At 43.5% G+C, this 15,540-nt stretch overlaps 1 protein-coding gene across 1 annotated transcript in view; it reads right to left on the bottom strand.

The window, feature by feature from the left end:
* Window positions 1–14,957, bottom strand: part of slc5a12 (solute carrier family 5 member 12) — a 66,067-nt gene extending 51,110 nt beyond the window's left edge. The window contains exons 1-3 of the mRNA XM_070898755.1: window positions 14,601–14,957; window positions 2,173–2,238; window positions 2,023–2,074 (exon numbers count right to left, since the gene is read on the bottom strand). Of these exons, the coding sequence (XP_070754856.1) occupies window positions 2,023–2,074; window positions 2,173–2,238; window positions 14,601–14,957 (475 nt within the window). The remainder of the gene's footprint in view (window positions 1–2,022; window positions 2,075–2,172; window positions 2,239–14,600) is intronic.
* Between the last annotated feature and the right edge of the window lie 583 nt (window positions 14,958–15,540).

Genomic DNA, 15,540 nt, shown 5'->3' with positions numbered 1-15,540 from the left:
AAAGATTAATTAAAGAGAGGATAGGATCACTCAGGAATGAAGGGCAGAATTTGGTTATGGAAGATGAAGATACATCAAAGATAATAAATAAATATGTTACAGCAGGTTTTAGAATAGTAAAAATGACAATGTAGATTTATTTCAGCAGGGTGCGGAATAATTGTTAGAGATAACTTAGAAAAGGATTTGTTTTAAAGAAAGGTGATGTATCGTGTTCTTTTAGCTTATCAGCATGTAAGAAACAACAGAGACAATACCTTTATCGCGGAACAATTGTTTCAAAATGAATTGTTTCTAAATAAAATTAGCAGAACTTAAGATTGATAAGTCGGTGGAACCTGATGGCATGCATCCTGTGGAAAGGAGATAAGAATAGACATGCAAAACATGCTGAGGGTCTGGAGGGCAGCCAATTAGGCACCTCTGATCAATAAAGGGGAGGAGCATAAACTGGGCAACTATAAATCAGTTAGTCTAATGCCAGTTGTGGGCAAACTCATAATTTGTGTTACAATTATTTTAGCATTTTAAAATACATGAGGTGTAATCAAGGACAGTCAGCATGGGTTTGTTATGGCAAGTTATTTTTGACAAATGTGTCAGAGTATTTTGAAGAGCTGGTTCATTGTATAAACAAAGAGAATACAATAGATGTAGTGCATATGGATTTTAGACGTCTTTTTAATAGGTTGTCTTCCAGAAGGTTTGTAACAAAAAATCAGGTGTGTGGTGTCAAAGGAAATTTAGCAGCCTGATGGATAGGTTGATGGGTATTTCTCAGATTGAAGAAATGTCAGAAGTGGACGATGTTGGGTCCACTATAGTTGATTTGGACTTGGGAATAGAAATCATGATATTGAACTTTTATAATCATGCAAAAGCTGGGGTGTTGCCAATGAGAAGAACTTAAGGAACATAAATATTATATCAAGATGATCATTACAGAGGATTGCGGAGACAGGTGGCTGCTAGATGCAAGTGAGAATGCATTTTGGGAGCAAAACCAAGGAATATAAGTAGATGCTAAATGGAATGATGCTGAGGGGTGTGGAAAAACAGAGAGTTCCGGGGGGTGGGTTCAAATACATAATTCCTTGCAAGTGTTGAGTGCAAGTAGATAAACCATATAAAGCTTTACAAATAGGGCCATGGTGCAAAAGGGTAAAAAGATATTGATAAATTTATACAAGGCAATGGTTAGACCTCAGGTAGAGTACTGTGCAAAGTTTTGGACATCCCATTATAGAAAGGACTATAAGCTATACACAACGTACAGCGTGGATTAACAAGATGATACCAGGGTTGAGACACTCTAGTTGTAACGTTAGAACTTGACATACTGGAATTATATTGCTAGTTCCTGAGCATTAATCAATACAGGTTGAACCTCACTTATCCAGAACTTCCTAATCCAAAACCACCCCTCATGCAGAACCATTCCCGGCCACCGGATGGTGAATGCGTAGAACTCTGACATGAACAAATTGAAGTCCTACCTCGCTGCCGACTCCCACAATTTCTGGCCTGACCCTGCGATCCACTGCCCCCCCATGATCTCTGCCACACTCCCAACCCCAAGCCAGCCAGCCCCAATATCCCTTTGCTCAGTACCTGTACCATCCAATTTAATGTGACCACCCCACATCCAGAAAAATCCCTGAAACAGAACAGGCCAGGTCCCGAGGGTTCCAGATAAGGGAAGTTCAACCTGTACTAGAAAATACAGGTTACTGTTACAGTGGAAATGGCCACAACACTACATATGTAGATTAAAGATCATCATTAAAGAAAGAACGGCCATTCATATAACACATTATTGTGCCTCTTGTGATGTCCAACATGACTGCAGATAAAAATAATTAGTTTGAAATGCAGTCACTGTTGCTGTTTAAGTAAACATGTAGGCAATTATTCTCACAGCAAACAGTAACGGATTTAGATGTTGGATTACTGGAACTTATTATGGCACTAAACTTGAAATGATGCCAGAATGTTCAATAATTACAATTTCATTGGACTTACCTTGATTCAGTGCCAGAGCTGGTGCATAAACCACAACTCCTGTGTAGAGAATCTGAAGATTTAAAAAAAAATCAATTTAACTGTACTTTGTCTAATACAAAATATGAATATAAATGTATCTGCTGAATTTCAACAATTGTGGATTCTTACGGTCTGTAGCATATACATAATTGTAGCGGCAACACGAACCACCCGATTGAACCTCAACTCCAAGTACTGAGGGAGAAAAGGAAAAGTAGCTCAAATTATCAAATACGTTTATATAACAGAGAGACATACTGAATTTGCATCTATGTGGCACCTTATACATTCTCAGGATGTCCCAAAGTGCTTTGCAGCCAATTAATTATTGTTGAAATGGAGTCACTGTTAAGAACATAAGAAATAGGAGCAAGAATAGGCCATACAGCCCCTCGTGGGAGTGCTGCGCTGTTGGAGGTACTGTCTTTCGGATGAGACGTTAAACCGAAGCTTCTCAGGTGGACATAAAAGATCCCATTGCACTATTTCAAAGAACAGAAGGAGAATTATTCCCCGTGTCCTGGCAAATATTTATCCCTCAATCAACATAACATAAAAACAGTTTATCTGGTCATTAGCACATTGCTGCTTGTGGGAGCTTGCTATGCGCAAATTGGCTACCGTGTTTCCCACATTACAACCTAGTGAACCTTCTCTGAATTCCTCCAAAGCAAGTATATCCTTTCGTAAATATGGAAACAAAATTGCATGCAATATTCCAGGTATGGCCTCACCAATACCTTGTATAACTGTAGCAAGACTTCACTGCTTTTATACTCCATCCCCTTTGCAATAAAGGTCAAAATTCCATTGGCCTTCCTGATCACTTGCTGTACCTGCATACTGTCCATTTGCGTTTCATGCTCAAGTACCCCCAGGTCCCGCTGTACTATAGCACCTGGCAATCTTTCTCCATTTAAATAATGGGGCTGAAATTCTGATGTCCCGGGTCCGTACGAAGTTTCTACGGACCAGGAATACATTGGAAAAGCCAGCGTGCAATGTGCATTTGCTGAAAACCGGCTTTTCCGATCTGTCAAGTTTCTGGCTTGACAGATCATCCACAGATCGGGAGCGAGGACACTTACAGGGCAAGATTTCCGATATTTACGCATATCTTGCCCAGCAAATGTCCTCAAAAATCTTGCGCCTGAAAAAGCAGGCGTATAGCCTACTTTTACAGGCGCAAGTGCTTAAAAATACACAAAAACATTTTAAAATAAAGTTAAAAAAACACGTTTTATTGTTTAAAAACCCTCCCCACTACGGTAAGTTTATTTTAAGGCATAATTAAGAAAACTTTTTTAAAAGTCGGGAAAATATATTTTTTATAAGAACTTTAATTTAAATGAATCTTAAATGTGTCGTGTATTTTCTATTTTTTATTGTGTTTTGGGTGTTTGGGGGGTGGTTCTCATTCATAGTAATAGGAGTTCCGGACTTACAAAACTCCTATTACTATGAATGAGAATATACTGCTCAGAGCCATGTGTCTCCAGTTCCCGGCCTGCGGACGTCCCGCCGTGCACACGCTCAGGCTCATAAGTTCGAGTGGGCGCAGCAACAACAGGTAAGTGCGCATTTTTTTCCCTTTTTCAGTCATTTGCCCGCGCGAAGACCTCGGCCGGGATTTTGAGGCCAATAAATTGCTCTTTGATTTTTTCTGCCAAAGTGTATGACCTCACACTTTCCAACATTATATCCATCTGCCAAATCTTTGCCCACTCACTTAGCCTGTCGATGTCCTTTTGCAGATTTGTCCTCACACATTGCTTTTCCTTCCATCTTTGTATCATCAGCAAACTTGGCTACGATACACCCAGTCCCTTCTTCCAAGTCATTAATATAGATTGTAAATAGTTGGGGTCCCAGCACTGATCCCTACGGCACCCGACTAGTTACTGTTTGTCAACCAGAGAATGAACCATTTATCCCGACTCTCTGTTTTCTGTTAGTTAGCCAATCCTCTGTCCATGCTAATATATTACCCCCAACCCCATGAACTTTTATCTTGTGCAGCCCTCTCATCCCAGGAATCAATCTAGTGGACATCTGTTGCAACAGTTCTAAGGCAAGTATATCCTTCCTTAGATAAGGAGACCAAAACTATACAAAGTACTCCAAGTTTTGTCTCACCAAAGCCCTAAAATTTGCAGCAAAACTTTGTTGCTCTTATACTCCAACCCCTTTGCAATAAAGGCTAACATAACATTTTCCTTCCTAATTGCTTGCTGTATCTGCCTGTTAACTTCCTGTGATTTGTGCACAAGAACCCGGAAATTCCTCTGAATACCCACAGTTATTAGTCTCTCACCTTTTATAAAATGTTCTGTTTTTCCATTCTTCCAAACAAAGTGGATAATTTCACACTTCCTCTCATTATACTCCATCTGCCACCTTCTTGCCCAATCAGTTATCTGATCTATATTACCTTTCAGCCTCCTTTCCTCCTCCTCATAGCTTACTTACCCATCTAGCTTTGTATCATTATCATTAAAGAAAATAAAGACTTGGATTTATATAACACCTTTCATGACCACCGGACATCTCAAAGCATTTTACAGCCAATTAAGTACTTTTGGAGTGTAGTCACTGTTGTAATGTAGGAAACGTGGCAGCCAATTTGCACACAGCAAACAGCACTGTGATGACCAGATAATCAGTTTTTGTGATGTTGATTGAGGGATAAATATTGGCCAGAACACCAGGGATAATTCCCCTGCTCTTCTTTGAAATAGTGCAATAGGATCTTTTACATCCACTTGAGAGAGCAGATGGGACCTTGGTTTAATGTCTCATCCAAAAGACAGCTCCTTCGACAGTGCAGCACTCCCTCAGCACTGCACTGGAGTATCAACCTCGATTTTTGTGCACAAGTCGCTGGAGTGGGACTTGAACCCACAACCTTCTGACTCGGAGGCGAGAGTGCTGCCCATTGACACTGTGGCTATTACACTCGGTCCCCTCATCTAATTCATTTAACTGAGGGCCAAGCACTGAACATAAGAACATAAGAAATAGGAGCAGGAGTAGGCCATACGGCCCCTCGAGCCTGCTCCACCATTTAATACGATCATGGCTAATCCGATCATGGACTCAGGTCCACTTCCCTTCCCACTCCTCATAACCCCTTATTCCCTTATCAGTTAAGAAACTGTCTATCTTTGTCTTAAATTTATTCAATGACCCAGCTTCCACAGCTCTCCAAGGCAGCGAATTCCACAGATTTACAACCCTCTGAGAGGAAATTCCTCCTCATCTCAGTTTTAAATGGGCGGTTCCTTATTCTAAGATTATGCTCCCTAGTTCTAGAGTCCCCTATCAGTGAACACATCCTCTCTGCATCCACCCTGTCAAGCCCCCTCATAATAGAAAACATAGAAACGTAGAAAATAGGTGCAGTCGTAGGCCATTTGGCCCTTCGAGCCTGCACCGCCATTCAATGAGTTCATGGCTGAACATGCAACTTCAGTACACCATTCCTGCTTTCTCGCCATACCCCTTGATCCCCCTAATAGTAAGGACTACATCTAACTCCTTATACGTTTTGATAAGATCACCTCTCATTCTTCTGAACTCCAGTGAGTACAGGCCCAACCTACTCAACCTTTCCTCATAAGTCAACCCCCTCATCTCCGGAATCAACCTAGTGAACCTTCTCTGAACTTTCTTCAAAGCAAGTATATCGTTTTGTAAATATGGAAACCAAAACTGTACGCCGTATTCCAGGTGTGGCCTCACCAATATAACTGTAGCAAGACTTCCCTGCTTTTATACTCCATCCCTTTTGCAATAAATGCCAATATTCCATTGGCCTTCCTGATCACTTGCTGTACCTGCATACTATCCTTTTGTGTCTCATGCACAAGTACCCCCAGGTCCCACTGTACTGCAGCACTTTGCAATTTTTCTCCATTTAAATAATAACTTGCTCTTTGATTTTTTTCTGCCTAAGTGCATAACCTCACACTTTCCAACATTATACTCCATCTGCCAAATTTTTGCCCACTCACTTAGCCTGTCTATGTCCTTTTGCAGATTTTTTGTGTCCTCCTCACACATTGCTTTTCCTCCCATCTTTGAATCGTCATCAAACTTGGCTACGTTACACTCAGTCCTTTCTTCCAAGTCGTTAATATAGATTGTAAATAGATGGGGTCCCAGCACTGATCCCTGCGGCACCCCACTAGTCACTGCTTGCCAACCCGAGAATGAACCATTTATCCCGACTCTCTGTTTTCTGTTAGTTAGCCAATCCTCTACCCATGCTAATATATTACCCCAACCCCATGAACTTTTATCTTGTGCAGTAACCTTTTATGTGGCACCTTGTCAAATGCCTTCTGGAAGTCCAAATAAACCACATCCACTGATTTCCCCTTTATCCACCCTGTTCTTTATATCCTCAAAGAATTCCAGCAAATTTGTCAAACATGACTTCCCCTTCATAAATCCATGCTGACTCTGCCTGACCGAACTATGCTTTTCCTGCTATTGCTTCTTTAATAATGGACTCCAACAATTTCCCAATCACAGATGTTTGGCTAACTGGTCTATAGTTTCCTGCTTGTTGTCTGCCTCCTTTTTTAAACAGGGGCGTTACATTTGCAGTTTTCTAATCTGCTGGGACCTCCCCAGAATTCAGGGAATTTTGGAAAATTGCAACCAATGCATCCATTATCCTTGCCGCTACTTCTCTTCAGACCCTCGGATGCAAGCCATCAGGTCCAGGGGATTTATCTGCCTTTAGTCCCATTATCTTACTGAGTACCACCTCCTTAGTGATTGTGATTGTGTTAAGTTGCTCCCCAGCCTACAGCCCCTTGAATATTCACTGTTGGGATATTGTTAGTATCCTCTACCATAAAGACTGATACAAAATATTTGTTTAGAGTTTCTGCCATCTCCATGTTCCCCATTACTAATTCCCCGGTCTCATTCTATAAGGGCCCTACATTTACTTTAGTCACTCTTTTCCTTTTTATATACCTGTCGAAACGCTTGCTATCTGTTTCTATGGCCCCAAGTTTCGGCCCGTGCCGAAAACGGCGCACCTCCGATCTGGACAACTGTTCTTCACGCTAAAAAAAAACTCTGATATTCTCCGGCTCCTCAGAGCGAGATCTCTGCTTGGCGCGGCGCGCTCTTCTCAGCGGGGGGCGGAGCCAAACACTCGCGCCGATTCTGTAAGTAGTGGGGGGAGGGTCCAATTTAAATGAGCCTTCGTGGTGCCGGCAACCCTGCGCGTGCGCGTTGGAGCGTGCACGCACGCGCAGTGTCAAACAAACATTGGCACTCGGCCATTTTTAAAAGGACTCGGCTGCCGTCGAGCCACTGACGCCGCCCCTAAAGCGTGGGCCGAATGGCCTCAAGCACCATAAAGAGCTGCGTGTGTCAGGTGTTGATTCTTCGGCTGCCGGCCAGCCACTGACACCGCTGATATCCTATGGCCGAATGGCCTCACGTCCGTCCGCTGCTGATTCTTTGGCTGCCGGCCAGCCACTGACGCCGCCCCTAAGGCGTGGCCGAATGGCCTCAAGAACCTTAATGAGCTGCGTGTGTCCTGTGTTGATTCTTCGGCTGCCGGCCAGCCACTGACGCCACTGCTATCTCATGGCTGAATGGCCTCGAGTCCGTCCGGTGTTGCTTCTTTGCGGCCAGCCACGAAGAGAATGAAAGCCTGCCTCAAGCACTGCAGCTCGAAGCTTGCTGCCGCTGCCGTCGAGACACTGACGCCACACCGCTGCCTGTCTCCAACATGAAAGGCCTGCCTGAAGCACAGCAAGTTCAAAGGCTGATGCTATTTCACACATGGTTTATGGTTTATTTAATCTTTTCTTTGCTTATAAATTTTTATTCAGGTTGGATTTATTTGTATAATATTTGTATAAGTATAACTAAGGATTGATTGTAGAATTTAATGACTTCCCTTCCCCCCACCTCCCCCCCCCCCCCCCACCTCGTTCCCTACGCCTAATTTGTAACCTACACCTGATTTTCTAAAGTGTAGACAAGGTTTTTTCGAGCGTACAAAAATCTTCACTTACTCCATTCTAAGTTAGTTTGGAGTAAGTTTTCACTGCCGAAACTTTGAAAACGGGCGTAAGTGGCCGGACACGCCCCCTTTTGAAAAAAAAATTCTGTTCCAAAGTGAAACTGTTCTAACTGACTAGAACTGAAGCAAACTAAATGCCGAGAATTCCGATTTCTAAGATACTCCGTTCTACACCAGTTGCTCCTAAAAATCAGGAGCAACTGAGGCCGAAACTTGGGGCCTATATTTTGATCCCTGCAGCACTCCACTAGTTACATCCTGCCATTCTGAAAATTATCCATTGTTTTGTAGGCAAATGTGGCCCACATCATTGCCCACGCCACCACAACACAAATCGCTAAAAATATTAAAGAACAAACTCTCGCAGTTACCTTTGGAGTATTTACCTGCCTCTGCAGCGCCGGCTATGCTGGACCACACGGATATCCCAGGCGGTCATTGCGGGCGCAATTTCAGGCAGACGGATCAGGGAAAAGTAAAAACTATTTCCAGTGTCGTAATGTGGCACAAAATAAGGTCCTGCACACAGTATTGAGAGAAATGTCCAGATAATCTGTTTTGGGGTTGTTTGTTAAGTGTTCAATTTTGGCCTTCTAATGGTTATATGAGATCCTTTACCTGAGGTGGCAGACCCTCAGTATTTTGCAGTAATGCACTGAAGTGTCAGGCTAAATTATGTTATCCAGTCCTGGAGTGATGATTGAATCCTTGATCTTCTGACGCCGAGGTGGGAGTACTACCACTAATAAACTTAATCATGTAACAAATGCACACTGGTACTTGACCTTTTTACACTTTTCTCTTGAATTTGAGATTATACATGGAATTGAAGCAATCTAAGCTATGATTTGTCCAGTATTCAACAGTATGCATTAAGAGTATTTTCACTGTTAGTTTTATGCGCTATTTTCAAAGCATTTTTTCTGCAATATTCTGTGACTGATAATTAAGTGTGACATGCGAATTCAATATGAAGGGAAAGAGTTAGATTATTAGGGCTGGATTTTAGGCTTTTCTGTTTTTGGGCCAAAAATGGAGGCGTAGCGGGAAAGTTACCGGCTGGGAATAGTTTGCGTTTTAGTATGGAAATTTCGGCATCTGGGCCCTGCGTCAGGGGGCGCAGCACTAAGCGAGGCATTGTACACTTTTCATGGTGCAAGGATGGGAAACTCGCAATATAAAGTGCTGGACCATGTGCGTTCCAAGAGAGGCTTTGGGGGGGGGGGAACCTTAAAAAAAAACCTACAAAAACATTCCCAAAACATTGCCCGCGCCACCACAACACAAATCGCTAAAATAACTTAAAGAACAAACACTCGCAGTTACCTTTGGAGTACTTTACCTACCTCTGCAGCGCCGGCTATGCTGGACCACACGGATTTCCCAGGCGGTCATTATGGGCGCAATTCCAGGCGGACAGATCGGGGGAAATAAAAACTATTTCCGGTGTCGTAGCCAGAGGTGTTGCACGTTTAGCACAGCTCTTCACGGCGGTGCTGCTCAGCGCCGCCACAAAACGAGACCGGAGGATCGCGACGGGGCGCAGGAGAACTCACTGCCACCTTTCACGCCGCTCCGGGTCCAAACCAGGAGCGCAGAGGACCGGAAAATCCAGTCATTAGACTTCCACTTTTTTAAATAAATTGTTTGCAAGTTAAGCATTGTAAAATAAAATTCCTGCAAGGTAGCTATAGTCTTCATTGGTCCCACCATTATCTTCCCCTTCTCAAGGCTGGGTCCCTGAAAGTAATGTTCTTAATTCCGAGTATGCTCTGCTGCTGTGTTGTCAAGGTAGGATGGGAGTGCTGGATTTGAGTTGAATACATAAACCTTTTCTCTTCAGTGCCCCAGACATGGAAACAGTGAGAAGATTCTAGTTTCAATTGGGAATCGGTCATCTGGATTTTTTTAAAGGAATATAAGTACATACAAAAAATGACAGACTGCAAGATACCTACTGGTCCATCCACCTGTCCCACACAATTGTGATGTCTTGTGCATCACAATACATATACTCCCCACTGAGTCGGCCACATCCAGTGGGGAGTGAAAGGCTTGGCAGCAGGAAGACCGATCGAGAAGCTAAGTCCAACGCTCAGTGATGAAGATGAGCAGGCATGGTTAGGGGATGGGTAGTGGGCCCAGGTAGGGTTTTAGGGGAAAGGAAAATACTTTAGGGGTAGGAAATGCACCCACTATTATGGCCAGGGGGAGCTTAAACAATGAGTGTGGGGGGGCAGCGGGGGTGGGGGGGGAATGAGATTGGGGAGAGAAGAGTGAAGGATGGCAGCAGATGGCCAGAGGGAAATTTGTTCAGCGAAAGCTTCCTGGGGAGCTGCCATCCCATCTGCCATCTTGATGATCCATCAGCGACGTGGACCATATACAGTAGACAACTCAAAGCGCTGAAGAAGTACCACCAGCGCTATCTCCGCAAGATCCTGCAAATCCACTGGGAAGACAGACGCACCAGTGTTCTCGATCAGCTAACATCCTCAGCATCGAAGCGCAGACTTCACTCGACCAGCTCCATTGGGTGGGCCACATCGTCCGCCTGCCTGACACGAGACTCCCAAAGCAAGCGCTCTACTCGGAACTCCTACACGGCAAGTGAGCCCCAGGTGGACAGAGGAAATGTTTCAAGGACACCCTCGAAGCCGCCTTGATAAAGTGCAACCTCCCCATCGACACCTGGAAGTCCCTGGCCAAAGACCGCCCTAAGTGGAGGAACAGCATCCGGGAGGGCGCTGAGCACCTCGAGTCTCGTCGCCGAAAACATGCAGAAAACAAGCGCAGACAGCGGGAAGGAGCATGTGGCAAACCAGACTCCCCACCCACCCTTTTCTTCAACCAATGTTTGTCCAACCTGTGATAGAGACTGTAATTCCCACATTATACTGTGCAGTCACCTGAGAACTCAATTTTAGAGTGGAAGCAAGTCTTCCTCGATTTTGAGGGAATGCCTATGATGACGATGATGACTCCCCACTCCAGCCAAAAGCCGTGTAATCTATACGGGAAAAAAACCTGGTAAATTCTATTCAAAACTAGTCGACGAGACCACTCTGGCTCTGATGAACTTATCGATATCTATCTCTTGTACATTGTGATCTCAACATCTAGCCAGAAACAGGTCCAGCTCTCGCTTGAAGAAATTCAGCGAATCAATGTTCAACGCACAAGCCGGTAGCCTGTTTCACGTGTTCACTATTCTCTGAGAAAAGACCAACCCCTTAACATCCATTCTAGTTCTGCCATTACATAACTTGAAATTAGGACCGCTGTCCTCCCTAACCTATTTAGTAGAAACAAACTGACTATGCAAACATAGGGGCCGAAATTGCCCCTTCCCTTAAGGCCTGTTACTGCAGAAAATCGGCGGCCATGTAACCGAGTGGAATAGCTGCCGATTTTTCGTGGAATGGCCGCCATTTTGAAAATTGCCCCCCTTGTGGGATCCCAGCGGTGACCCGCTCTGCCCACTACTGCTCCGCTGCTGCTGATCCGCCCTATGTGCATCATCAGTGCGCGCACCGCCAATGTGCCCCCCGAACGTGAAATTCTGCGCTGAAAGTCTTGCTCCCGCTGCTTGGTGCCACCGACAGCTTTTTCTCTCGGTGCACTGTCCTTGCAATGCTTGTAAAATGGTAGTGCAGCTGCCATTATAGGGGGGTCCTATTGCTGTGGCTGCCACCTTATTCATTTTTGTCGGCCGACAGCCAGGTCTGTTCGACAATTATGCATCCGGGTTCGGCCGAGCCCAGTGCACCTAACTTAAAGAATCACAGAGCGAGCAGCGGCTCTCCCCTTTAAGTGAAGGGGAGCGATGTGGTGCCGCGCCAACGTGATGATGTCATCATCGCTACGCTGATGAGTGACAGCAGCGGACACTCTGCCCGCCCCCAACTTCCGCCCCTCTACTGACCGAATTCTGATCCCCGCCACACATCCGTCCCCATTACGACCGACTTCCGGCCCACTCGGAAAAAAATGCCAAAGAACGGAATTTCGTGCAGGAGGCCACCACATCTACCGCGGCGGTAAAAACAGTTGAAACACAGTAGGTGTACCGTGTTCCAGTGGGGGCGGCGGGGGGCGCAATTTCAGCCCCCGTAGTCTCTAATCGCTTCTTCATCTTATAAACCTCGATCAATTTAGATGTCTCAAATATTCTTAGGACAACTAAGGGTTGGCAATAAATGCCGGCCTTGCTAGTGACGCCCATATCTCAAAAGTGAACAGTAAAAAATAACAAAAATATGGAGGCTAAGCCAAAGAAGGAAATATTAGGATGTGGTGACCAAAAGCTTGGTCAAAGAGGTGGGTTTTAAGGAAGAGCGAGAGGTAGAGGAGTTTCGGGAGGCAATTCAAGAGCACAGTTTCTGGATGGCTGAAGGCACTTGAGCCAATGGCGGGGTGAAGGGAAGGGGAATGAACAAGAGGCTGAAATCAGAGGAAAGGAAAGTCTTGGGAGGGTTGAAGGGCTGGAGGAGAATACAGAGATAGGGAAAGGTGAGGCCATGAAGGGTTTTAAACAGGAGAATGAAAATGTTAAATTTGAGGTGTTGTCGGCATGGAGTGTAAGTGTAGGTCAACAAGGACGTGGATGATGAGTGAACAGGACTTTGTGAGGGCTGGGGTATTGGTAGCAGAGATTTGGATGAAGGGTACAGAATGTGGAGGATGGGAGGTTGGCCAGGAGAGCATTGGAATAATCTAGTTTGGAGGTGACAAAGGCATGGTTGATGGTATTGGTGGCAGATTGGTTGCGACAAGGGAAGAGATGGGTGATGTTACAGGGTTTGGAAGTAGCCAATCTTTGCGATGGAGAGGATAGGTGGTCAGGTGCTTTACTTTGGGTAGAATAAGATGCTGAGGTTGCGAACTGTCTGGTTCAGGGAGTAAAATGGGAAGAATCAATAATAAAAAAGCTTGATTATTTTAAAATTAAAACAAACTTTTCAATTTCACCTGAGGTTATAGAATCTGTCTTATGATGGAGTGAGAAAAATACAAAAAGTCTGTTTGTAACTATGTTAAAACCAAATGTGGCTGTTGCCCATTAGCACTAAAATATTTTATAGCAGTTCAGCAAACCTGAAAACATGCACCATATGCAGTAAGTATTATTTCCTAAGACTGTGTAAACTGGGAAAACTCACTCACTCACACACATGTACATACAGCATCTTTTCAAAAGGTACATTAAAAAAAATTCAACAATAATCCTAATGTACAAGCTTTGTTGGCACTGGAAATAATGGGGCAGAAATAACAACTCATAGTTGACTGTTTTGCATCTGAAAGATGGGCGGCCAACAGTTGAAAATCAAGGAGGGTGGGCACATTGACGTCCCATTGATGACCAAGGCCTGCCTGATGCCATATTCAGGTGGGCCTGTAAATGGCGAGCAGGCCAACTGCCTGAAATAGCCATAAGGCTTTTAAAATATTCAAATCCAGGTCCTACCCCAGCTGTAGGATCCTCCGATTTCAAAAGTCAGGTGCACACGGGCCATGCACACTCCGCCTAGTTGCACCATGCATCAAACGCCCTAACTAGCGGTCCTTAACGGACCTGGAACTTGTTTGAGATTACCCATAACTCACTTAACTTTTATCATGAACTCTTGGAGCTGGCAAAGAGAGAAATCTTTCATCCTAACAGCATGGACCAGAAGCCCAAAGAACAATGCTCCTAAATTGGAATTGCATGTTTAACAGATCCTCGGCGAACTGAGAATAGCAGATTCTATTAGCATCCCAGATCATTAAGAACTACAGATCAAATGTTCATTACTATTCTGGACTCGTAATGAAAAAAAATAATTAAAAATCGTTTGCAGTAGAGCAGTAAGTAATCACCAGAACTACTCACAACTCTCAGCAGGACTTACATACTTTCCCTTCTCTGCCGAAATTGATGTGATCCAACTAGCATTTTGGAACATTTCCAAAATGGGTAAAAGCAATTTCTTGAGAAACTACTGGAGGGAGCAATTGGAAATGTCACAAGTGACTTTTTACTACACATCACTGAGTAAATAAAAAACTCAACCTGTTTGCACAAAAGTTTACAATTTGCAACAAACAAAACACACTCATTGTAAATCATCCTGTTCTGTGTGAGATTTAAACAAATCAGATATTTAAAATAAGTTTGAATATATTTAGCTTGTTAAATTTTTCCTGTTTTACATTTAAATGTGTAACGCAAAGAGTTATATTTAAATATGATAAATCAAAAATTTTAAATCCTCACAGATACCTTCATTATAACATTTGTGTGGATTTAAAAAGTCAACTATTCAGTCGTAGACTTTTTCAGTGGCAATAAGATGTTTTGAAGGTGTGATCAAATTTATACAGCAAGCATCGGGTCTATTTAGCTATACTTTCTGTAATAAATAATAGACATTGCACCTGGAACAATACAATGCCAATCAATTCACTGAGTGACGCATGCGTTACTTTTATTTTGAATCCATTTTATCCACCTCACCTCATATGTGCTGGTGATTCCACATCTGTAAAAGACTGGTAGGAAGAGTTCTGCCGTGAAGATGATGACAAAAGTGAAGGCGATGCAGAAGAGGATGAAAGAAGCCCCATAACGATAAACCTCCGCGGGCCCCCCTAACACAGTCACTGCAGACATGAAACTAGCAGTTAGAGAGAGGGCCACCGGGCCACAAACCATCTGTCTCCCTCCCACCAGAAACTCCCGGGAGGTAGCGTTCTTTCTTTCTTTGATGGCGAAAAAGACCCCTATCCCTGAAGAAATGACAAAGAGAGATGCAAAAACAACGTAATCCCATGCTGTGAAAGTTCCCACACCTGGATTTGCAAACTGAGTCATTTTTTCTTCTTCTGAATGTAGTTGAGATAAATCTATGTGTTCCTTCAGAGATGAGCCTCTACTGAACAATTATCAACACATCCGTTCTTGGGTGCTTCCTTATCAACAGGCTTTTCCTATTAAAACTGACACCAATTTCTCTTCAGGAGATACGTTCTCAAAGGTATGAAACAAAAGACCTCTCAAACAGCACCTGCAAGTGATGATAACCCAAAATGATAGTCTGCAGACTTAAAAATAGATGTACATAAGATTATGACGACAGCTGAAGAAGTCCCAGTAAAATTCACCAAGCAATCACTGACTCTCTTCAGCTTTCCTTAAACCAGTTAAATATTAGACTAAACATTGCACCAAAGAGTAAAGTCCTGTTTTACAATTCAGCATTTTTGTAATGATTTTAATGAGTATTCTAAACTATTCATTGCACCAGATAACAAGGTCATGAAGTTCACATTTGGACAAGTATATCTATTGGAGTTCAAATTGACCAGAAAATGAACTCCTGGATTACCTATTTTGAAAATTAGCACTGCCAATGATTCACAGTTTTGACAGTCTTTTGCGAAATAAAACAATTATT

Source organism: Pristiophorus japonicus, chromosome 14 (assembly GCF_044704955.1).
Source record: "Pristiophorus japonicus isolate sPriJap1 chromosome 14, sPriJap1.hap1, whole genome shotgun sequence".
NCBI lineage: Eukaryota > Metazoa > Chordata > Chondrichthyes > Pristiophoridae > Pristiophorus > Pristiophorus japonicus.
Note: the sequence above shows the minus strand (reverse complement) of the source record. Positions and strands in the feature narration are given on the sequence as shown.